Source organism: Ursus maritimus, unplaced genomic scaffold (assembly GCF_017311325.1).
Source record: "Ursus maritimus isolate PB19 unplaced genomic scaffold, ASM1731132v1 scaffold_26, whole genome shotgun sequence".
NCBI lineage: Eukaryota > Metazoa > Chordata > Mammalia > Carnivora > Ursidae > Ursus > Ursus maritimus.
Genome location: NW_024425119.1, coordinates 34,715,130 through 34,740,887, shown reverse-complemented (window position 1 = coordinate 34,740,887; position 25,758 = coordinate 34,715,130). Strand labels below are relative to the sequence as shown.

General features: G+C 36.3%; 1 protein-coding gene across 1 annotated transcript in view; it reads left to right on the top strand.

Annotated features, from left to right (window-relative positions):
• ADAMTS20 (ADAM metallopeptidase with thrombospondin type 1 motif 20) overlaps nt 1–25,758 on the top strand; it is a 167,558-nt gene that overhangs the window by 56,723 nt on the left and 85,077 nt on the right. Inside the window, exons 8-15 of the mRNA XM_008704712.2 lie at nt 11,721–11,826; nt 13,655–13,801; nt 15,645–15,786; nt 17,385–17,489; nt 20,025–20,170; nt 21,316–21,497; nt 21,593–21,729; nt 24,006–24,123. Coding sequence (XP_008702934.2) covers nt 11,721–11,826; nt 13,655–13,801; nt 15,645–15,786; nt 17,385–17,489; nt 20,025–20,170; nt 21,316–21,497; nt 21,593–21,729; nt 24,006–24,123 — 1,083 coding nt within the window. The remainder of the gene's footprint in view (nt 1–11,720; nt 11,827–13,654; nt 13,802–15,644; nt 15,787–17,384; nt 17,490–20,024; nt 20,171–21,315; nt 21,498–21,592; nt 21,730–24,005; nt 24,124–25,758) is intronic.

Genomic DNA, 25,758 nt, shown 5'->3' with positions numbered 1-25,758 from the left:
AAATAATGCTGCAGTGAACATAGGAATGCATATATCTTTTCGAATTAGTGTTTTTGTTTTCAGGTCAATACCCAGAAGTGGAATTGCTGGATCACATGATTTTTAGGTTTTTTGAGGGAACCCTTCCACATGCCTTCCGTAGTGGCTGCACCAATTTACATTCCCACCGTATGAGTGCTCCCTGTTCTCTACATCCTTGCCAATACTTGTTTCTTGTCTTTTTGATATTAGCCATTTCTGACTAGTGTGCGGTAATATCTCATTGTGGTTTTGATTTGTGTTTCCCTAATGATTAGTGACATTGAGCATCTTAGCCTGTGTCTGGACATTTGTATGTCGTCTTTGGGGAAATGTCTGTTCAAGTCCTCTGCCCTTCATAATTGGACTGTTATTCTGTTGGAGTTTTTAAAAAATATTTTGGATATCAACCCCTTATCGATTTGGTGCAGATTCAGTAGGTTGCCTTTTCGTTTTGTTCATGGTGCCTTCACTATGCAAAAGCTTTGTGGTTTGATGTAGTCCCAATTGTTTTTGCTTTTCCTGTCCTTGCCTAAGGAGACAGATCCAAAAAAATATTGCTAAGAATGATTGATATTTCAGAGTTTACTGCTTTTGTTTTAGGAGTTTTATAGTTTCAGGTCTTAAATTTAGTTCTTTGTTCCATTTCGAGTTTTTGTGTATGGTGTGTAAAAGTGGTGCGGTTTCATTCTTTTGCATGTAGCTGACCAGCTTGACCAGTTTTCCCAACACCATTTGTAGAAGAGACTGCCCTTCCCCATTATGTATACTTGCCTTATTTTGTTAAAGATTGGCCATAAAAGTGTGGGTTACTTCAGAGCTCTCCTGGTTTTTGTGCCAGTACCAAACTGTTTGTATACTGTAGTTTTGGAGTATAGTTTGAAATCTGGGTGTGTGATACCTTCAGCTTTGTTTTTCTTTTTCAAGACTGCTTTGGCTATTTTGGGTCTCTTTTAGCTTCATACAAATCTTTGGATTGTTCTAGTTCTGTGAAAAATATTGATCTTTTGATAGGCATTGCATCGAATCCAAAGAGTGCTTTGGGTAGTATGGATATCTTAACAATATTAATTTTGCCAATTCATGAGTATAGTATATATTTCCATTTGTGTCATCTTCAATTTGTTTCATCAGTACTTTATAGTTTTCAGAGTACAGGTTACTTGTTAAATTTCACCTCTTGGTTAAATGTATTCCTAGCTATTTTATTTTTCTTAAAACTGTAAATGGGATCATTTTCCCAATTTCTCTGCTACTTTGCTATTAGTGTATAGAAACACAGTAGATTTTTATATATTAATTTTGTATTCTACAACATTAACAAATTCAGTTAATCTAATACTTTCTGGTGGACTTGGATGCCTTTTATTTCTTGAAATGTCTGAGTGCTGTGGCTAGGAGTTCTAGTACTGTGTTGAGTGAAAGTTGAGAGTGGACATCCTTGTCTTGTTCCTGATCTTATGGGAAAAGCTTTCAGTTTTTCACCATTGAGTGTGATGTTAGCTGTAGATTTGTCATATATGGCATATATGAACATACTGCAGTATGTTCCCTCTATATCCATTTGAGTTTCTGTCATCAGTGGGTGTTGACTCCTGCCAAATGATTTTCTGCACGTATCAAGTTGATTTTTATCTTTTATTCACAAATCAACGTGATACATTAAAAAATATTGAGCTGTCTGTACATCTCTGGAAAAAAATCCCACTTGTGGTAAATGATCCTTTTTAATATATTGTTAAATTTGGTTTATTAATATTCTGTTGAGGAATTTTCCATCTATATTCATCAGGGATATTGGCCTGTAATTTCTTGTGTGTGTATGTTTGTGTGTGTGTGTGTGTGTGTGTGTGTGTGTGTCTTTGGTTTTGGTATTAGGGTAATTCTGGTCTCATAGAATGTACTTGGAAATGTTCCTCCTCCTTCAATTTGTTCAGAGTAGTTTGATAAAGGATAGGTATTAACTTTAAATTATTTGATAAATTGCACCTGTGAAGCCATCTGGTCCTGGACTTCTGTTTGGGAGTTTTTTGATTACTGATTTTAGTCACTAGTAATTGGTCTGCTCAAATTCTATTTCTTCCTGATTCAGGCTTGGTGGGTTTTTCCCTAGGGATTTATACCTTTCATGTACGTTATCCGGCATATCTTGTGGTAGTCTCTTCAAGTCTTTGGTGATCTGTGGTATTGGTTGTAACCTCTCTTGAATTTCTGATTGAGTCCTCTTTTTCTTGACGAGTTTGGCTGAAGGTTTATGAAATTTGTCTTTTCAAAGAACCAGCTCTTGGTTTCATTAGCCTTTCCTATTTTTCTGTCTCTATTTCATTTATTTGCACTCTGATTTTTATTTTCTACCTTATAAGTTTGGGCTTTGTTCTCTGGTTTTTTTAGGTATAAGATTGGGTAGTTTTACTTTTTTTCCTATTTCATAAGGTGATAGTCCTGGCCTGTATTGCTATGAACTTCTGTTTTAGAACTGCTTTTGCTGTGTCCCAAAGAATTTGGGCCATTGTGTTTTCATTTTTCTCCGTGTATTTTTTTATTTCCATTTTGATTTCTTTGGCCCATTGGTTGTTTAGTAGTGTGTTGATTAGCCTCCACATTTTTGTGTTTTTTCCCCAGGTTTTTTCCTTGTAATTTAGTTTGGTTGTTCATATCATTGTGGTGAGAAAAGATGCTCGATATGATTTCAGTCTCCCTAAATTCCTTAAGGCTTGTTTTGTGGCTTAGCATATGACATCTCTTGCAGAATGTGGCATGTGCACTTGAAAAGAATGTGTATTCTGGTTTTGGGTGTAATGTTCTGTGTGTATCTGTTAAGTCCTTCCGTTCTAATGTGCCATTGAAAGCCGCCGTTCATTGGTTTTCTCTCTGAATGATCTAGCCATTGATGTAAGTAGTGTGTTAAAGTCTCCTACAATTAATTAATTACTGTCAGTTTCTCCCTCTAGGTCTGTTAATATTTGCATTGTGTATTTAGGTGTTCCCATGTTGGGTGCACAGATATTTACAAATATTATATCCTTTTAGATCGACCCTTTATCATTATGTAATACTCTTCTTTGTCTTTTGTTACTCTTTGTTTTATTTAAATTCAGTAGCCAATTTGTAGTATATCATTAGTTTCAGATGTAGTTCTCAATAATTTATCAGTTGCATATACACATCCAGTGCGCATCACATCATGTGCCCTCCTTAACGCCCATCCCCCACCCAACTCCCCGCCAACAACCCTCAGTTTGTTTCCCATACTTAAGCATCTCTCATGGTTTTTCTCCCTCTCTGATGACTTTCCATTCAGTTAGTTTTTGTTTTAAAGTCTGTTTTGTCTCATAAGTATCGCTACCCTAGCTTTCTTCCCCCCACTTCCAATTGCATGGAATAGGTTTTTACATCTCTTCGCTTTCAGTCTGTATGTGTCCTTAGGTCCGGATTGTCTTTTGTAGGCAGCAAGTAGGTTTTACTTGTTATTCATTCAGTCACCTGATGTCTTTGGAGCACTTAATCCATTTACATTTAAGGTAATTATTGATAGGTATATGCTTACTGCCATTTTGTTATCTTTTTTTTGGTTGTTTGGTAGTTCTTCTCTGTTCCTTTCTTCCTCTCTTCACTTGTGATTTGATGACTTTCAGTGTTACGCTTGGATTCCTTTCTCTTTTGTGTGTGTATTATCTATTACAGGTTTTTGATTTGTGGTTACTACGAGTTTTATATATAACACCCTATGTATATAGCAGTATTTTAAGTTAGTTGCTTAAATTCAAGGACATTCTTTTTTTTTTTTTTTTAAATATTTTACTTATTTATTTGACAGAGAGAGACAGCCAGCGAGAGGGAACACAAGTAGGGCGAGTGGGAGAGGAAGAAGCGGCTCCTAGTGGAGTAGCCTGATGTGGGGCTCGATCCCAGAGCACCGGGATCACGCCCTGAGCTGAAGGCAGACGCTTAACGACTGTGCCACCCAGGTGCCCCAAATTCAAGGACATTCTAAACTCCATTTTATTCCCTCATACTCCATGCTTTATGTATTTGATGTCATGTTATTTTAATCTTTTATTTTTTGTATCTCTTAACGATAAAGTTGATTTTACTGCTTTCATCTTTTAACCTTCAGAATAACTTTCTAAGTGATTGCTCTACTACTTTGTTTGTAAGACCAGTTTAGTGGTGATAAACTTTTTTTGTTCTGGGAAACTCTTTATCTCTCCTTCAATTCTAAATGATAACCTTGTTTGGTATAAGGTATTATTGGTTGTAGGTTTTTTTTTCCTTTCATCACTTCAAATATATCATGCTATTACCTGCTGGACTGAACAAAGTTTTTGCAGAAACATCAGCTGTTAATTTAATGGGTGTCCCCTTGTACGTTAACTAGTTTTTCTTTTGCTGTTCTTTAACTTTACACATTTTCATTATTATGTGTTTGGGTGTAGACTTCTTTGGTTCATCTTGTTTGAGGCTATGTGCTTCATGGACCTGGATGTGTTTCCTTCCTCAGGTTAGGGAAGTTTTCTGCTATTTCTTCAAATAAGTTTTCTAACCCTTTCTCTTTCTGGGACCCCAAAATGCAAATGTTAGTACACTTGATGTTGTCTTAGAGGCCCCTTAACCTATCCTCAGTTTTTAAGTTCTGTTTTCTTTTGCTGTTCAGCTTGGATGATTTCCACTACCCTGTCTTCCAGATTGCTGATTCATTCTTCATCCGCTAATATGTTGATTCCCTTTACTGTATTTTTCATTTCAGTTATTCTTCCATTTTGACTGGTTCCTTTTTATATTTTTATCTCTTGGTTGAAGTTCTGAGTTCATCTTTTCTGAAGTCTGATGACCATTACTTTGAGCTCTTTATCTGGTAGATTGCTTATCTCCATTTCATTTGGTTCTTTTTCTGAGGTTTTTATCTTGTTCTCTTGCTCGGAAAATTTTTCTCTCTCGTCATTTTGTCTGATTTTCTGTGTTTGTGTATTAGGTAGGTCAGCTACATCTATTGGTGTTAAAGGTATTGTCCTTTTGTAGAAGGCAGCCTGTGCATACCAGAAGTGTAGTCCCCCCTGTCACTAGAGCTAGGTGCTCTAGTGGTGTCCTTTGTGTGAAGTGCATGCACCCTATTGTTTAGTCCACAACTGCTGTGGGTGTACCAGTGGGTGAGGCTGGCCTGTAGCCTGATGGTTATAATGCCTGGCTATCCCTGCTGTGGCACACTAGCGTGGGCTGTGAGCTGGCCCCTGGTATGGCTGGCTGATAGGCCCGATTGCTGTTGTGTGCTAGTCAGTATGATTAGAACCCAGTGTGGTTGGTTCCAGCTGTTGTAGGTGTGCTGTTGGACAGGGCTGGCATCCTACACTGGCATGGGGGTCGCTTTGGAAGATCACTGGACCTACAAGGCTGCCCACTGGGTGGGGTGGGGCGGGAGCCACTGTGGAAGAGTACTTGTCAGCGTGAGTGTGTTAGGTCCACAGTGGAATGTGGGGGAGAGTGTGTGTGTGGTACAGGTGTTGCTAGCAAGGTATATGGCGAGTGTCAGAACTGGTGCCTGCCAGCATCAGGCTAACTAGGCTGAAGGAGGGCTAGGAAATATTGCCCACCAAAGCTTGTGTTCCTGGAGAAAGTTCCTACAGATTCCTTCCCCTTTGGCACATGCCCTAGAGTTAGTAAACAAATCTCCTTCATGTATGGCCCAGGTGCTTTCAAATTGCTGCCTCTGTGTTGGGTCTTAGAGTGAGTGAGTGAGATTGCGTGTGGGTCCTTTAAGAGCAGAGGTCCTGCTGATTTCCAAAGCCAGACAAGGAGGCTCATCTTCCTAGTGTCTATCTCCAAGGTGGGAGGGAGTGCCTCACGTGTTGCTTGAAACCCTCACTCTTCAAGGAGGAACCCTGTACCTGGGATATTCCTCCTGCTTGTGGGCTGCCTTCCTAGGAATTTGGTTCCCGGTAAGCCTGTATCAGTGCCCCTCCTACCCGTCTCAATGTGGCTCGCTCTTCATAACTTTAGCTTTGAAATTGCTGTTCCAGTAGTCTTTAGGTTGTTCTTAGGGAGTTCCTCTGTATGCAGCGGCAGCCTTGATGTGTCTGTGGGAGGGAATGAGCTCAGGGTCTTCCTACTCCTTCGTTCCCCCTTGCCCAGGCATGTGCTTTCTTTTCTTAAATGGTTTTATTTTTGCAGACATGGATACGAGTATTTACTTAAAACAGTAAATTCATTTTATAGATTTTCTAATGCTACGCCAATCTTGATGAGGATTTTTTTTTTTTTTTTTTAAGCACAGATTCTGTTCCATGGGTGTATTTTTCAGGAGTGAAATGACCTTTTATCATATTTGTCTAAATTTGATACGAGGTTTTATTCACCTTACAGAACTGGTCAGAGTATACCACTATTTTTATTCTCTGGAAAATTTATGTAATATTTTAAATCTATATCTTGAAAGCTTAGGTGATCCCACCTAGTGAACCATCTGTTTCATGGGTTTTTTTGTTTGTTTTGTACGTTTTTTGGGAAAATTTTTTAACTATATAATTTCTCCAGTGGTAATCAGACTATGATTTTATCTTCTTGAACGTATTTTTTTTTTTTTTTTTAAGATTTTATTTGTTTGACACAGTGAGAGCAAGCAAGGGGAGGGGCAGGCAGAGGAAGAAGCAGGCTCACTGCTGAGCTAGGAGCCCAACATGGGGCTCAATCCCAGGATGCTGGGATCATGACTTGAGCTGAAGGCAGACACTTAACTGACTGAGCCACCCAGGCGCCCCTTCTCAAATGTATTTTAAAAAGTACTACTTACTGTATATTTCATTATTAGTAATAAAACTTATTAGCTTAAATTTTCATAACATTTTTCCTTTATTTTTTATTGAAGTATAGTTAATGTTATGTTCATTTCAGGTGTATAACATACTGATTTGACAATTCTATACATTACTCAGTGTTCATCACAATAAGTGTAGTCACTGTCACCTTAAGATATTATTACAGTATTATTGACTATATTCCCTATGCAGTGTACTTACCGTCTCTGTGACTTATTTTGTAAATGGAAGTTTGTACCTCTTAATCCCTCTTCATCTGTTTCACCCATCCCCTTATCTGCCTCCCTTCTGGCAACTTCCAGTTCTCTGTACTGAAGAGTATATTGTTTTTCAGAGTCCACATATTAGTGAAATCCTATCATATTTCTCTCTGACTTAGCATAATACATTCTAGGTCCATCCATATTGTTGCAAATAATGCTGCAGTAAACATAGGGGTATGTATATCTTTTTGGATTAGTGTTTTTGTTTTCTTTGGGTAAATACCCAGTAACGGAAATTACTAGGTCATACTGTATTTCTCTTAATTTTTGGAGGACCCTCCATATTGTTTTTCACAGCGGTAGTACCAGTTTACCTTTCCACTAACAGTGCATGAGCGTTCCCTTTTCTTCACATTCTTGCCGACTCCTGTTATTTCTTGTCTTTTTGATACCAGCCATTTTGACTGAGGTGTGAGGTGATATTGCATTATGGTTTTGATTTGCATTTCCCTGATGGTTAGTGGTGTTGAGCATATTTTCATGTGTCTGTTGGCCATCTGTATGTCTTCTTTGGAAAAATGTCTATTCAGGTCCTCTGCCCATTTGTTAATTGGATTGTTTTTTGTGTTAAGTTCTTTATATATTACTTGATATTAATCCCTGTTGGATATATCATTTGCAAATATCTTATTCAGTTGGTTGTCTTTTCATTTTGCTAATGGAGTCCTTTGCTGTGCAGAAGTTTTTTATTTTGGTGTAAGTCCCAATAGTTTAGTTTTGCTTTTGTTTCCCTTGCCTCAGGAAACCTGTCCATATGTCCATAAACCCGTTGCTAAGGCTGATACCTAAGAGATGATTGCCTGTGATTTCATTTAGGAGTCTTATGGTTTGAAATCTCACATTTAGGTCTTTAATCCATTTTGAATTTATTTTTGTGTATGGTGTAAGGACGTGGTCCAGTTTCATTCTTTCCATGTAGCTTTCCCGTTTTGTTAGCACCATTTACTGAAGAGACCATCTCTTCCCCATTTATATTCTTGCCTCCTTATAGATTGCCCATAAGAGTGTGGGTTTAGGGGGCGCCTGGGTGGCGCAGTCATTAAGCGTCTGCCTTCAGCTCAGGGCGTGATCCCAGCGTTCTGGGTTCGAGCCCCGCATCGGGCTCCTCTGCTAGGAGCCTGCTTCTTCCTCTCCCACTCCCCGTGCTTGTGTTCCCTCTCTCACTGGCTGTCTCTCTCTCTGTCAAATAAATAAATAAATAAAATCTTTAAAAAAAAAAGTGTGGGTTTATTTCTGGGCTCTCTATCCTGTTCTATTGATTTGTCTGTGGTTTTTTGTTTTTGTTTCTTTGTGTTTGTGTGTGTGTGTGTCAGTGCCATACTCTTTTGATTACTCTAGTTTTGTAGTGTAGCTTGAAATCTGGGATTATGAAATCTCCAGCTTTATTCTTCCTTCCCTGAAAGCATTTTTTAGGGGGGGCAGGGCAGATGGAGAGAGATAATCTTAGCAGGCTCCATGCCCAGAGAAGAGCCCAACATGGGGCTTGATCTCACAACCCTGAGATCATAACCTGAGCCAGAATGAAAGTCGGGTGCTTAACTGACTGAGCCACCTAGGTGCCCCATCTCTCTTGTCTTTTTGCTGACAGTTATTCTAACAGGTGTAGAGTGTGGTTTTGATTTACATTTCCCTGATGATTAGTGATATTGAGCATTTTCCCCCTATATTTGTTGACCATTTGTAGGTCTTCTTTCGAGATTTGTATCCTTAATAATATTGACTTGTCTATTAATATGTAATGCTAATGAATAATTAAACTTTTTGAAGTTAGACGCTTAACAGACTGAGCCACCCAGGCACCCCTGAAATCATTCATTAAGATAATGATAATAATAGCTGACCTGAGAGCTTACTATATATCTTAAACTATTATAAGGTTTTATGTGATTTAACTCATTTAACCTTCGCAGCAAACCTATGAAGTAAGAACAACTTTCAGTTCATAGATGAGAATAAATAATTTGCCCAAGGCTGCACAACTTGTATTAACACAAGTATTAATACTTTATATTCTCTTCCAAAATCTATGAAAAAAAATCACAGATATCTTGCTATATATGTTATCTTTTGTAGATATCATTGTCCCAGTCTCTGAGCCCTTTTTGCAAAGTATGTTGAAAAATGGTTTTCATTCTTTAAAATGGCTAGATTGGGTGACTCTGTGCAGTTCCTTGAACTTCCAAACACAGGGAACCTGTAACAGATTTGGGCCCATACTACTATATTCTTTGACCAGCCACTTTTATAGAACCCAATATCAGCTCGAGTGAATTTAGGCACAAACCATCAGTTGGCTTCCTGGTGCCATAATGTTATGTATTCACTTTGACTTGTTGTTGTTGCCTGTTTATGGGCATATTTGAGTTGGGTCTTTAACCGTATACAGTGCATATTTCCCTGGATCTGTTACGTGATTAAAACGTTTAGCTTGGAATATATTCATCTTAAAGCATGAAACTTAAAGTTTGGGTGATAATAGTCTTTTGAAATATCTACGTAGTCCTGGGGCCCCTGGGTGGCTCAGTTGTTAAGCATCTGCCTTCGGCTCAGGTCATGATCCCAGGGTCCTGGGATCGAGCCCTGCATCAGGCTCCCTGCTCAGAGGGACACCTGCTTCTCCCTCTCCCACTCCCCCTGCTTGTGTTCCCTCTCTCTCTGTCTCTCTGTCAAATAAATAAATAAAATCTTAAAAAAAAAAAATCTACATAGTCCTGAAAATGAATGTATGGAAATTGAGCCATTTAACAGATTGAAAATACTAAAGAAGGCACGGAAATAGCAAGATATTCAATAAAAATGTGTTTAGTTTTAACTTCTAAAGGAGAAATATAAAATTGACCAAAATTGACTAAAAAAAATTACACATACAAGTAGGAAGTCATACTTTAGGAAAACAATTCTTTCATATTTGTGACAGAAGATTGTTAAATAATATTATTTTTTTCCCTTGCTCATTTTTGGCTTTAATTGTAACTAAGAAAATGCTTTTGGGAGGACCTTTGCCCAAGCCATCCCTTTAACTGTGGGTTCAGAAAGAGATCGAATACTTTTTTGTTTATTAAAATAAAAGTGTTGGTGATTGAACTTGTTAGTCTGAACTTTTTCCAGCATTTTTAGATTCCTCAGTTCAACGTTTTTTAAAGCACAACAAAAACATTCTCATTGTTAGGAAATTTACCTTAATGCTAGGAAAATGTCCATGCTTTTCAGCTTTATGAAAAGAATACAGAGGAGTATAGAGCTAAAGCACAGTAGTTAATACAGGTTTACTCTATATTGAGAAATTTCCAAATGCAAAAACTTTCCAGTAAGCAACTGGTTATATATGAAAAATTCTGCTTTTTTATGAAAGGAATTGTCCTAGGAGAGCAGATAATTTACAAGAAAATACTGAAGGATAATAGTGGCAAAAAGTGTGCCATTAAGGTAAATAAATGCAAACTGAGATGATGGACTATAGATTGTTGTAAGGAACATTTATTTTCAATTTCTTATTCTGGATTATTTTAAAGGACTCTATCAGCTGTAATTTTTGTCTTTGCTTTCCAGTCAGTTCATACTATATCTTTCAGCAGCACATTGGCACTGAATGATATTCTTTATATTAAAAACTGAATAGATCTTAATAGGATACATATTCTAAAATATTTAAAAAAATTATTGGGTGCCTTTAATATGTCAATCTTTTTATTCAACATATATTAGATGCCAGGTGCTAATCTATGCACTTAACATATAATCACTCAATTATAGGTACATAATTGTATACTGCCTCAAAACTTTAAATATTAAAGTAAATTCATTAATTTATAGTGTTCTGTGCTATTTTCTATATTCTGTTACCAATTTAAACATTCATTGCCTTTTCTAGTATCCACACTAATGTTGCCTAAAATTTCATCCTTCCTGTAACAAATACTTCCCCCCCCTTCCTTTTTTAAAACAATTATTCACCCTATATTTTGGGTTATTTTCATCAGTAAAAGAATCCAGGAATTGGTAAAAAGATTTCAGTTGCAGATAAATCCTTCTGTTCTTTTTTTCCTCCACCTTATAAAATATTTGTGATACTAATAGCCAACTCTGCATCCCTTTCTAAGTAGTAATGCCAATAGTAAATGCATTAAAATTTAGTTCTTTATAGATGTGGCTCATATATACAATGGAATATTACTCGGCCATCAGAGGATGAATACCCACCATTTGCATCAACATGGATGGAACTGGAGGGGATTATTCTGAAATAAGTCAAGCGGAGAAAGACAATATCATATGGTTTCACTCATATGTGGAACATAAGGAAGAGCATGGAGAACCATAGGGGAAGGGAGGGAAATCTGAAGGGGGAGAAATCAGAGAGGGAGACGAGCCATGAGAGACTATGGACTCCAGGAAACAAACTGAGGGTTGCAGAGGGGAGGGGGTAACAGGGTGATGGGTAGTAAGGTGGGCACATGTCGTGATGAGCACTGGGTGTTATACACAACTAGTGAATCGTTGAACACTACATTGAAAACTGATGCTGTACTATATGGTAGGTAACTGAACATAATAAAAAAAATTTAAAAAAATTAAGTTCTTTATGATTTGATGTTTCCCCATTTTGAAATACAAACATGAAATTTTTCAGGCTTAGCAGAATTAGGTACCCTGTGTGATCCTTTACGGAGCTGCTCTATTAGTGAAGAAAATGGACTCAGTGCTGCCTTTACCATAGCCCATGAGCTTGGGCATGTGTAAGTACCTTCTACCTTAGGAGTGTGCTTTCTATTAATCATTGCACAGAATGCCTGAAATTCCATCTTCAATTGAGTAATTAGCAGCTTTATGTCTTTAAAAATACTGTTAGTGTAATTTTCATCCCTGAAATGCTAACTCTGGCTCTTTTGTGATCTATGTTAGGTCAGACAGGCTGCACAGATCAACAGACTAAGCAAAGAACTAGAACTTGGGAATTCTTTTATTTCATTTACTGTATTGGATTACATGACAAGCACTTCTGGCCTCTGTCCCTTGTTATCCCATACATGACCAGGTACTGTCCTCTTCCATCTTATGGGAGGGCCTGCCGGGGCTTCTGGTTCTGGGGAACTCCCGGTAATATTTGTAATATACCAACTCACTTGTTGCTCTTATAGCTCAGAGCCCCAGCAGAGAATGTGGCATGTGGGAATTTCTTAATCATTAAAAGATTTTTTTAAAGTTATTTCTCCAGCTTCATACATGTTGTTCTTTGGTTTCGGTTTTGTTTTTTTGTAAAAATCAGGGGTTCTATCTGTTCCTGCATTATTAAAAATTCTACTGGGGTTCTACGCTCTAAGAATAGAGGCCATAATTCCCTGTGATAGCCTCAGAGCTTCCATGGAAAGTCAGAAACCCCTACAAACTCATCCTCTGAAAGGGATTCCACATGTGTACCCTCAGCACTCCTGGGATTTCTTGTTTATATGCTAATAAGGAATTGGGGCTAGAGTTGCCTCTTTTAGTTTGACTACATTTTCTTTTCCTGGTCATGCCTTACATCATTAGAGTAATCAGCAGGAATAGTTTCAAGTGGAAATCATTTTTTTTTTAAATTAGTGCATCTTCAGTTCCCTTTTAGCATGGTTATGTTTCATGATTGTCAGCAAGGTGCACACTCAAATTATTGAAATGGGGATAGGATCATGAGCTTACCTCAGGGCTGTAGTTGCCTTGCAACAACATCTGGAAAGCACTATTAGCTTGTTTCCAAGGCTACTAACTAATGGAAAACTGTTCTTGCAGAGACTACCATCTTAGCCATTTATTTTCTTCCTGAAAAACTCTTTAGGTGTCTTTAGAATATGGGTAAGTAGTTTAATTAAAAGACTGATTTTTAAGTACAAATCTCAGCAGGCAAAGAGCTGAGCTAGGTGGTTTCAGTGTTCCTTCTAAATGCAAGTTCATACTTAGGTCCTCAAAAGAATGCATAGGCTCTGTTGCTGGCCAGCTAATTATTTAATATCATTGCTCTTAGGAAGATTTGGTTGCCCTTTAGGAACATTTTTGCTATTCCAGTTCTATCAATAATCACGTACTGAGTATAGACCAGAAACAATACTTAGGCTGTTTCATATAAAACAGATGGATACTATAGAATGATAAGGAATTAGGGATTAAAGAAGTTTTGATACTGTAGTAATAGTCAGTGATCTGCAAACTAATGTGGTATCACTTTTATGTAACCTTCCTACACACATCTCTTAGGATATGCATGCTGAAACCTGCAAGTATTTATGTGAATGCTGTATCCATATCGTGATGAGGTGAGCCAGAGTCCACATATTTTGATTGTTTGGACTCACATGCCAAATCAGCAGGCTGTGCTACTGATCAAAGTTATAATCTACTGTTTCTCAGATCATGTGCTTCTAAACATGAGGATAACCTTGGTTTTATAATATTTTATGGGCGAGATCAAGAGTATAAATTTCGACGTGATTGGACTTACCTATATTTTACCTTATAAGGAGAAGAGATCTGTTACTAATGTTATATTCATATTTTCATATTCTTTTTTTAAGTGTTTATTTTTATTTTTAGATTTAATGTTCCACATGATGATAGTTTTAAATGTAAAGAAACTGGAATTAAACATCAATATCACGTAATGGCTCCAACTTTAAATTACCACACAAGTCCTTGGACCTGGTCAAAATGTAGTCAGAAATATATCACTGAATTCCTAGAGTAAGTCTGAAATTATATTACTTTAGTTAAATAAGGAAACATTTATTAGACTATAGAATTTGAAATTTGTATGTTCTTTTAAAGTGGTTCAACTTCTGTTTAGTTTTTCTGTTTAAATTTAAGTGTACTTTGTACAATGCATTTTTAAAAACGAGGAAAGAGTTGTATATACATGTTTCACTCCTAAAATACTTTGGCGGGGGAGAGGGGGCAGGTCAGACCTAACTATCGTGTTTTTGTTTTTTGTTTTTTTGTTTGTTTGGTTGTTTTTTTTTTTACAGTTTAGGTGCTCTAATTAGGATTACTCCTTTTCGAGGGGAGCCCTGAGATTCACAGCTTCCTTGTGTATATTTGCATTTTTTTCAGAAGCTACTGGGTAATATTTTGAGAGGAGTTTGAGTAGCTCATGTTTGAGGTGCCTTTGAAGGACGGACAATAGCTAAAGTCAAACTATACACTTTCCAAATAGCGCTGTACAGCCAGAGAGATGTGGAGTCTGTATGTTTACATATTCTTTTGGAGGATTTTCCTAGGTCTGAAGAAAGGAGGCAGATCCAGATTTTCTTGCCTCGTCTCTTCATCTCTCACCAGGTTTCTTTACTTCCCACTTTTATTCAAATGGTATTTCTATCATAGTTACTGAAAGTTGCCAAAAGGCAAGGCCAAACTCTTTCCAGGGATTTTTTTTTTGGTATAAATGCGATATTTATTTCTTATACATATTATAATCACCAATCTATGCAGTTTCTGGTTACCTCTCTTTATGAGAATTGTGGGAGTAAATGAAACCATGCTTTGGAATATATGTTCATAAATATATCCTCAAATTATCAGTGATTATTTATCCTTGTATGGGGAGTTGATTTAAAAGGATAATACACAGTTGCTGATCTCTGCGTGATTGCATATAGCTTTGTTCAACAGCTGAGATATTAACAATATCAGCGGATGTATTTATTTTTGAAAGGGGTTAATGGGACTCTCTCCAATGGGAATTTTTTTAAAATGTATGTTCTTTTTTTTTAGGTTTATATGTTCAGTTTTGGACAAAACTTAATATCTTTGTAGCCAGTAAAAATTTCTAAATTTTTAAATTATGACAATGGAACAAACACTTTCTACTTTTTTGGAACAAATTGTTTTTTAACCCAATTGGAATAGTTGAACATTTTCAGTTTCTTGTACACTAGATACTGCATTACAAACTAGGAGTAATAAACACAAGTTTCCCCTGCTATTTACCACTTTTATAAGTCCTTCGTACATATCCTCTCATAGAAACTTGCAAGATGAACAGTATCACTGTTAATACAGATGAGGAGACTCAGGCTCAGGGAAGTTAATTTGTCCACAGCCACGCATCCTGGGAAGTGGTAGAACCAAAATGCAAACTCTACCTCTTTAAAGTGGAGACAGCATGATGCTTACTGAAATTCCTTTGTTTTGTTGTTTAGAACTATTACTGTACTTCCTCAAATGATTTGAAAACTTTTTTTCACATCTTGACAATTTGGGCACTAAATATAAGGCATTACTGTTGGGCAACAAAGTAGATCAAAAGTGTAGAGTGATTATATGAATAGGTTTCACAAATTATATCCTGATGAATTTGTTATTGTTCTTTTTAAGAATTGTATCTTCAAAGCAGTTGTGGGGCTCAAATGAGAGCAAACACCTTAAAAGTCCTTTGTGAATTGTGAGGTTTTCTTCCTGACTTTTATATGAGCTGGTTTTTAAATTATGAAAAAATACTGATACTCTTTGAAACTGTAGAATATAGTAAATGTGATAAAGAATCTTATGCATCCACATATATTCAGAATATTTTCTGTCATTGGTACAGTACTGGTCATGGGGAATGCCTTCTTGACAAACCAAATGGAAGGATATATGATCTGTCTTCACAACTTCCTGGATTAATGTATGATGTAAACAAGCAATGTGAACTTATGTTTGGTCCTGGATCGCAAGTATGTCCCTACTTGGTAAGAAAAAATTCTGTCCTTTTTTTTTTTTTCTTTTTTGAAAAATATAAAGTTACGATTAGAAGATATTTCAAAACTGTACGTTTATTCTCTTGAACAGAAGGTGAACTAAATGTATCCTAGAAGTTTGTAAGTCTTAGAGAGATTTGCTGTTTGCCAGAAAGGCGTTAAAAAAAGGGAAACTAGGGGCGCCTGGGTGGCACAGTGGTTAAGCGTCTGCCTTCGGCTCAGGGCGTGATCCCGGCGTTACGGGATCGAGCCCCACATCAGGCTCCTCAGCTATGAGCCTGCTTCTTCCTCTCCCACTCCCCCTGCTTGTGTTCCCTCTCTCGCTGGCTGTCTCTATCTCTGTCAAATAAATAAATAAAATCTTTAAAAAAAAAAAAAAGGGAAACTAAAATTTATTATTTATTATATGCCATGTACTATGTTAGGTACTTAAAAATTGTCATTAACCCTCACAAAATCCTATGTGAAGTATTACCATTTAAAAAATAGACACCGAGAGCTTATTGAAAATTAAAAGCATTCAAATATTTATGTTCAAAATACTATTTTTTTGGGTGGGGGAGAAAATTTAAGTGTCTTGATAATGAGTTATATTAAAAGCTCCAGGAACCTAATAGACTACATTTTAATTTACATAGATTTGAATCCATAGAAAGGAAATTTAGGCCCTGTTATCACTAAACTTTTATTTTATAACTTTGAGGATTTTTCATAGGTTAGATACACTCCTAGGTCATGAGGATCGTTGAAACAGGAATGCAGCCTCATTCACTCATTGAAATATGTATCCCCAGGGTTCAGGATCTGCCACAAACTAGGGGTCACAAACTAAATGCTTGTTGAATGAATGAATAAAAGTAATAAAACAGTGCAGGGTTCGGCAAGGAATATTCCACATAATAATATTGTTTTTTAAATCTTATAATAAAAAATGTTACTAAGCTTTTAAATATCCACTACGGAGGAGGGAAGATTTAACTTAATTCTTTTGCTGCAGATACATTTCTTTTTTACCTGACTTATACACTAAATAAACTTTGAATTTAAATTCAGAAAAAGAGAATTATCTTGGGTATAGCTCCTGTGAACCTCTGTGGATTTTGTTTCTTGTGAAAACTTGAGAACCCTTTGTTCAAAAGTTGAAAGTGTGCATTATATTCACAAAGTAGGAAACCAGTATACATTATACAGTATTTCTATGCACATTATTCATACATTCTATCATCGTATCAAAAGAGGCTTTTGGAAACTCCTTGTGAATAACATTTAACAACAAAAAGTCCTTTAGAAAAATGTCTTGCAAAGAGAAAAATGTCTCCCATAATTTTAAATATTTCCACTCTAATTTTTCTCTCCCCATTGTTCAATGTATGATGAAAATCTAAAAGTTCTTCAAAACTAAACATTGCCATTTTATGTGTTTAGAGGTAAATTGATGACAAGAATTTCAAGATTTTTTTGCTGATGATTTCTAGCTCTGACCATGAAACCATGAAATACGTAAGATCAATGTATAAACCAATGCATTGCACTAAATTGATCAGGTGGTTCTAGTGTTCTTTTACTCTTGCCTTTTTGTTTCTCTGCAGAAGCAATGCAGACGTCTCTGGTGCACTAGTGCAGAAGGAGTTCACAAGGGCTGTCGCACTCAGCACATGCCACTGGCAGATGGGACGAACTGTGGTCCTGGGATGGTAGGTTTTCTGGAAGGGTGAGTCTTGTATCAGGAGATTATCCAAGGATGTGATTGCTCTGCATTTCAACACTCTTCATTGTTCGTCAACTTTTACTGCAGTGAATCAATGTTGCCATGTTGATTTAATATAGTACACAGTCAAGTGAATTAAATTTTTAATTTTACCCTTGTTTTTTTTTCAAAATCTAGCAAATGAATGTTATAGTTATATGGGTAACAACATAGATATCTAAGTATATTATAGACTTGTTAACAGTGAGTATAGACATAAAGGTCCTAATATTTCAGCAATTTCCCCAAATTCAGGGGTGTTACCATTGTATACATTTTCTCCCATAAAATTCAATTAAGTATAATTGAAATTTTTAAGTGGCTTCTTCAGATATTTATTGGTTGTAAATGTCTTAAAATATATTCGTAAAATTGCCTAAACATCCTACATTTTTACCATTCTAACATCAGCATGAACTAATCTAAATCTGCAAATATGATGCTGAGTGATAGGGTTTGCCATGATAAACATGTAAGGATGAAGTCAGGTTGTACTTGGTGCTTCAGAATGAAGGCAAGTTCCTTTGGCCTTGGTAACCAGTGTTGTCTGCACTGAATAAGTTTTAGTCTGTTCACGCCTTCTCTGAGCTACCTCAGCACAAACAGAGCACTTGCTTGGTTGTTGGGTTGGCTAGTGCTGCCTCTTTGGTTAACTTCACATTGGGTACAAGTAGAAACTTGAGATAGGTTCACCAGCTGACCTTGTGCTTTACCAGCTGTTGCTTATTGAAATGTTTGTACCAGCTACTGCCCTTGTCTCTGATGCCTTCCATCAAAAGGTGTGTGTTTTCCATGAATATAGCTTGCATCATGAATGAATTGAATATTTAAGTTGTATTTGGGACTTCAACAATGTTTGCAGTAGCCAAAGTACTCTGAAATGGTGGAACATTATTTTAGGACCAAAATTCTAGTGGACTTCTTCAGTTCATAGTTTGGAGCTAGAACTGAATTTTAATGTTTGATCTTTAATATCTGTATCATTTTAAACTTTCGCAGGCAATGTATGAAAGTTCCAGTTGCTCTGCATTTCTTGCCAATTTTTGATATTGTCAATCTTTTAACAGAATAATAGCCATTTTAGGTGCAAAATGGAATATCATTGTGGTTTTCGTTTGTGTTATCCTGATCACGTCAATCTTGAGCATCTTTTCATTTACTCACTAGCCATTTGAATAATTCACCAATGAGGTGGTTTGAAGGGCTTGGATTTTTTGGAATTCAAGGTAAATGTGTTGAGATACGGGGACCTACTTTAAATCCTATGTAGATTAAAAGCAGAAATGGCATTTGGGGTAAAAACATGTGAATCATGATAGATATAAATTCCTTTTTTTAAAAAAATTAATTGAAAATAGTGAGCTCCTACGCGTTAGCCATTTTCAGTATTCAATGGGCCTTCTATTCAAGAGAAATTTTAAATAAATGTCCTATATTTTACCTTAACACTCTTTTAGTCTCTTTATCTTGTGACTATGTTACATGTAAGACTATCTTTTAAATACTTAAAAGTGGTAGTAAATCCACTTGCATGAAAATATGGTGGAACTCACCTGACAATGACTTAATGTACATGGTTGTACAATATAACATTCTATCTTTTTCATTCTTGGATTTATCAGAAATAGTGCTCAAGGATTATTTGAAATGTTTCTGGAGATGAAAATAAATATAAGCCAACTTTAACTTTGATAAGCATGAAATTACTGTCAAAATCCAATAACGTTTCTAAATGCTTTCAATTTCTGTACTCCTTGCAGTGACTAGTTCATAGACTGGCAATAGTGCATGGACCACTTTTTTGTTAGCTTTGATCTAGAGGAGACTGGAACAGTGATGATGTAGGAGAGATGGGAGAATTGTTGCAGTGCTGTTTTGAGCAGTGAGGGGTTGGGATTAAGTGCACAGGTAGAGGGATTGACTTTCCCTAGGATCCTGGATTTTTCACACACACTAACAGGTGGGGAGGCTGAGTACTGAGCCCAGGTGCTGTTAGGTGGGTAAAAGGAGTACTAGGAGACTGTGAGCAGATTCTTCTGTACATTTCCATTTTCTTGATGAAAGTAAGAAAGTGATCATTGAGACTTTGGATGCGATGAAGTAAAAAGTTAGGTACAAGAGTGGGAGAGTGATCTATATCTTTGCATAGAAAACCAGAACCACAGATGTATATCGTATCATTCACTTAAAATTCCATGTTACTATACTTTCCCCATACAGCAGGTCTTCCCTCTGCCAGTGAGACTCAAAATCTCAAAGGCAAGGGAAATTTCCTATTCTTTCTTCATTCCACAGATCTTTTTACAGTTACTTAGCAGATATTCAGAAAATATTTATGAGCGTCAAATGTAATCACATTTCTGAATTAATATTGTGCTTTCATTTGTATACATTTTCTTTATTGATATTTACGCTTTTATAATTACTGATATTCTCATTGGGTGCATATGAATAATTGTGTTTGTGTTTTTGTTTTTTAAAGCATTGCCACCATGGGCTGTGTGTAAACAAAGAACTGGAAGCACGTCCTGTAGATGGTGAATGGGGACCATGGGGACCATACAGCTCTTGTTCAAGAACATGTGGAGGTGGAATCAAGAGCACAACCAGGCTCTGTAATCGCCCCGAGTATGTCTTTTTTATGTCACTGTAAATTAAGATTATCTCAAGGCACCAGAAAGTAAACATCAGTTTCATTCACTTCTAAACTGGAGGTCAGTCTGTAAGTCTCTGAGATTTAGAAAACTTCCGGAATACTTTAAGCCATATTCCCTTATCTCGGTAGATTCAAACCTTTAAAAAAAAATAAAATAACTCGCTTAATCTTTACAATATGAATGGAGATTTAGTGTAAAGTTGAGAAAGTTGTAAAAATGACAGTACTCTAATGGCATTTTTACATTTACTGTATTTCCACTGAAGTTCCTGGCTTCTTTAAAGGTGTCTTGGCTCTTCTGCATAAAATACATATTTTCATTACCCGTTTTTTTTTTTACTGTCTTATGTAGTTTGACATGTTGTATTTTCTTTCTCTGCTTCTCCTGTTATAGATGCATCAGTGTTTTTAGCTGGAATACATTCTGAAGCATATTTTCCCCCTCATCGAAATATTTAAAAGAATATAGAGATTCCATAAAGATTTATAAATGTGTTTGTTATATAAATTAGTAAGCAATAAAGAATTTTTAAGGCATAGATAGGACACACTCTGAAATGATGTAGTTCGTTTGAATTTCAGAATATCTTAATTATGCCAGAAGTCTTTATATTTAAAAAATGCTGACAAAAAGAGTTCTTATTTTCCAGCATAAGTTGAAATAAAGAGATGGATGGATATAGATTAATACCACGAAACTCTTTGAAGTGAGTGATAAGTAGTATATACACAACGAAGATGCCTATATATTTCTTCAACATGGTATCGTCTTTATCATCTGTGGCTCACTGGGTCTTTTTGTACCCCCTCCCCCCGCAAAATGAACAAACCCTACATTTTAAACAAATTCCCATCAGTTCCCTGTGAGTTCACCAAGTCACGAATAAGTTATCATTGCTGCCCTCCAGGCCACAGTATCCACCTGAAGATGAGTATTTTTACAGTTTATTAGCCGTTGAACTGCTGAAGAACCATGTAACGTACTTCTGTTAAACAAAAAGTGTGAGTGGGGCATAGGTGGTTTTCCAGATCCTGGGACAGAATGGAACAGTTTTAGAAGGAAATGGCAGAAAGAATATTGTACTGATGTGCTTTAAAATGTAATGAATTTGACTAGGCCAAGAAACGGAGGCAAGTACTGTGTGGGCCGCAGGATGAAATTTCGATCATGTAATACTGATTCATGTCCAAAAGGCAAGCAAGACTTTCGAGAGAAGCAGTGCTCTGATTTTGATGGTAAACATTTCAACATCAATGGTCTTTCCCCTAATGTGAGGTGGCTTCCAAAATACAGTGGGAGTAAGTAGTTAGAATATTTTTTGATGTAAAAAATTTCTTAAGACCTAGGACCTAGCTGTCTTATCGTACACCCCAAATTTAACTTTTTCTTACAGTTGCCATAAAAGATCGCTGTAAACTGTATTGTCGGGTTGCTGGAACCACTAACTTCTACCAGTTGAAGGATAGGGTTGCTGATGGCACTCCTTGTGGCACCGAAACTAATGACGTCTGTGTTCAAGGCCTCTGCCGGGTAAGTGAACTTAACGTTTAACGTGACTGTCAGAATAGTCTTCTTTTTCTCTAACCAAATATTACTTCTGTTACCTCAGAATACTTTCTTGTGAATTCCAGCACAGCACCCTTTAGTGCTATCACCCTATCTTGCGGAGTGTGGTCAGAAGCCTTTGTTACTTAGGCAGCTCTCTGTCATCAAAAGTGACTCATTCAACATTAAGAAAAGTTTAATGATTTTGTTTTGCGTATGGTACTCAAGAACAAAACCAGTCATGAGAATTGGCTTCTTAAAAAGATGGAAAATACTAGCACACAGGGTTGTAGAGTCCTTTGGCTATTTCAAATGTGACCTTCCCTGGTGACCCCTCCTCATTGATCACTGGTGTTATTCCCCTCTCCCTCTTTTCCATTTTTTTTTTTTTTTAAACATCTATTTATTTTAGAGGGGGGAAGGTGGAGGGAGTGGGAGAGAGAAACCTAAGCAGATGCCATGTGGAACCGAATGTGGGGCTCGATCTCATAACTGTGAGATCATGACCTGAGCTGAAACCTAGAGTCAGGCACTTAACTTGGCTGCGCCACCCAGGCAGCCCTCGCCCCTCCCTCTTTTCATCCTTGTCTTTTACGTCCTGGGTATATTCAACAGACATTCACTGAGTACCTACTAAATGTTGGATACTGTTCTAGCCACCCGGATGAAAGACGGCAACAGAGCCATAAACTCCAAGGTGATCACAGATTTGTGGGGAGATAGAACAATCCAAATGCAGGACTATGGGGTCATCAGCTAGGTGGCAGAAGGATATTGAGGCAGGAGTGTTTTGTTGGGAAGTGTGTAAATATTCAGAGAATGCCCATGGAGGGTGTGAGGCTTGGGCCAGTTATTGAGGATGAATAGGTTTTAGAAAGGTGAGGAACTAAAGGACTGGTTGGATGTAGGGACTAACTATTAAATGCACCTTTTTGCTGAAGTCCTGGAGGTCCCTAGAAGGATTTGGAGCTGAGTGAGGGATGTGATTTGATCTGCATGTTAGAATCTTCAGAATATACTGGGTTAGGAGAGGATTCGAGATGGGTCGGCCGCTTCGGATTCTAGGTGAGAAGCAGATGAGACCCTACATTGAAGCACACACATTGCAGAAAGTGTTCTTAAAAATGGTGAGCTTGAGAACTAGGATAATGAACTCTGTCTAAAGAATACAAATGTAGTATTATGAACTCATTCTTTGGGTGAAGGTACCAATTTTCTTACCCAAACATCTATTACCAGTTACCTGGTGATAAAATGCTTTGCACTCAAAGGTCTAATGAGCTGTTCAAAGGAAAGGAAACAAGAGACAAGAAAAAGGGTCCTCAGTGGCCTGAAAAATTTAAGTTTTATCTAAATTAACAGCACAAAGCCCTATGCAATGAAAAACAATGATTATCTGAACTTGCAGATGCATATTACTTTCAGAAAATATCTGGTTGAAGTTCATTTTGGATATATGCACATTTGTGTATAAAAGAATGAGGCTTATGAAATTTTCTTTACTGATCATGAAACTTCAGAGGAGTGTTCTAGAGAACTAAGAGTTATTGTAGTGTATCTGCATGGAGAACTGCACTTTTTTTGTTGTTTTTTTTTTAAAGATTTTATTTATTTATTACAGAGATAGAGACAGCCAGCGAGAGAGGGAACACAAGCAGGGGGAGTGGGAGAGGAAGAAGCAGGCTCATAGCGGAGGAGCCTGATGTGGGGCTCGATCCCAGAACGCCGGGATCACGCCCTGAGCCGAAGGCAGATGCTTTAACCGCTGTGCCACCCAGGCGCCCCTGCACTTGTATTTTTAAGCCCCTGAACCAAACCATTCACTTTCAACCTTTATCCAATTATTCATTCTTTACAGAAACACAACTTATTAGGCTGTTTATTAATTGGAGAAATAAATTTTCAAGTGTACTCAATTTATTTCCAGAGTTCTAAGATCATAAGTTTAAAAATCATGAAAGACATATTTTTGAAGTTATTTTAAATGTGTTACCTATATAATCATACTTTTTTGTCTCTTTGAATTACATTTCTTTAAAGAATGGCTTAAATGGACAGTGAACATAGGAATTATTGTCCATGTTTGTTACAATGCAGATTCCTAGTGTTTTACCTCCAAGGATATTTAATTCAGAAAATCTGGGAATCTGCCTTTTTTAAATGCCATCCCATGTGATTTTTGATGCAGGGGGTATGTGGAAGCACCATATTTATAATGAGTCACTTTTATAATACTGATTATAATCATTGTTATTTTGAAGCAAGCTGGCTGTGATCACGTGTTAAACTCCAAGGCAAAGAGAGACAAATGTGGAGTGTGTGGTGGGGATAACTCTTCATGCAGGACAATGGCAGGTGTCTTCAACAGTGCTCATTATGGTAAGCTGTGTATTTGTTTTTAATGTTTCCTTTTATTTGATATAATAATGGCATATATAATGAAGGCATAATAACAGTTTATTATTTTACCCTCTCTGTAACCTTAGTTCAAAATGATTAGTAAAAATTAACTAAATATAAAAATCATAAATGTAAAAAACAAAATATTTTATATTCTTAAATATAAAATATTATACCAGATATCCTTGAATTAATGAATTCATCTGATTCTTGAAAATACAAGTAGGTGCATTTATTAGAGTAATTCCGGTGCTATTTGACAATGATGTTTGAATAGTCCCTCAATTAATAGTGTCTTTATTGCTGTTCTTGTAATTGATATGCATATATTTATGTTTTTTTTTTTCAGGAAACTTGCTTTCAATTACTTTCATCATTTGAACCACTTTTTTCTATAACCTGTCTTATCTGCTGTGTTTCTTATTGCTATATTAAAAATGATTGAAGGTGAAGGATGAAGCCATTAAGTATTGATTTGGAATTATTATATTTGGCTTTTCAGGAAGTATCTGGATTACGTATATAACTGATATTTGTCCATGATTTCATTTTTCTTTAAAATTGTTAGAATATATCAGATATTTTCTCTTCTGAGTCTTTTCTGGGAAAACCTTTTCCTTTTTATAGTAACAAATGTAGTCCTTTAGAACTTTGCTTGCAAAATGAAAAATGTATTTTTTACAGTTTTATTGTCAGGCTTAAATTATGTTCACATGTGTTTGAACAGTGTTGTTAGTATGAATTGCTTCAATTAAAGCAGTATAATTTAAAACACTAAATTTATATTTTTATTTGTATCAGAAGTATAGTACATCTTCTACTTTGATGCTTATGAATCTTAGTTACTAGATATGACATTATTTTTGTAGTTAGGATTCATTATTTCACGGGAGCCATACACATTTGATCCCTTGTTAAAACCAATGGCACATTTATGTAAGTTTGGGCTGTGTTCACTGAAAAACAATTTTTTTCTATTTAAAACCACATCTGCCAAAATAGGATCAAATATATAACCTTGCCAAAATTGTATTATGAATTAATCAGTTTGCAAATGAAAAAAGATATTAAACTCATTTGTACAGAGTAGCATTTGTCACATTTCTGCCCCCTGGTGGTAGCGTTTGTCTTTCACATTTGTGATGCCTAGGAATTGCTTTCTTCAAAAACCGTAACTGCAACGACATAAATAGGTAGTAGGAATATTTTATAGTGAAAAAACCATAAATTAAAATTATTCTTATAGATGGGTTACAGCCAATATGCATATAGTGTATGCAGAATCAGCAGACCATTTATCACTTTGTATTTAAAATGTAATACCTTAAACGGATATAAATAAAAGCACTCTAAAAATATACAAGGTAATCTCACATCAGGGCTGCAAATTTAATCTTTTTAAAAACTTCCTCTTAATTTCATCCCATATTTATCAAAATTTGTGTATGAGAAAAATTCATACAACTCCTTTTACTCGTGTATTGAAGGAAAAACGAATAAGGAAAAGGAAGAACTTAGAATAATCTCTAGAGCAAAATTAGTTGCTGACTTAAAATCTGAGACTATTTGGAAAACTATGTAATGAGTGTTGTGTAGGGAAAACATTTTTTTTTT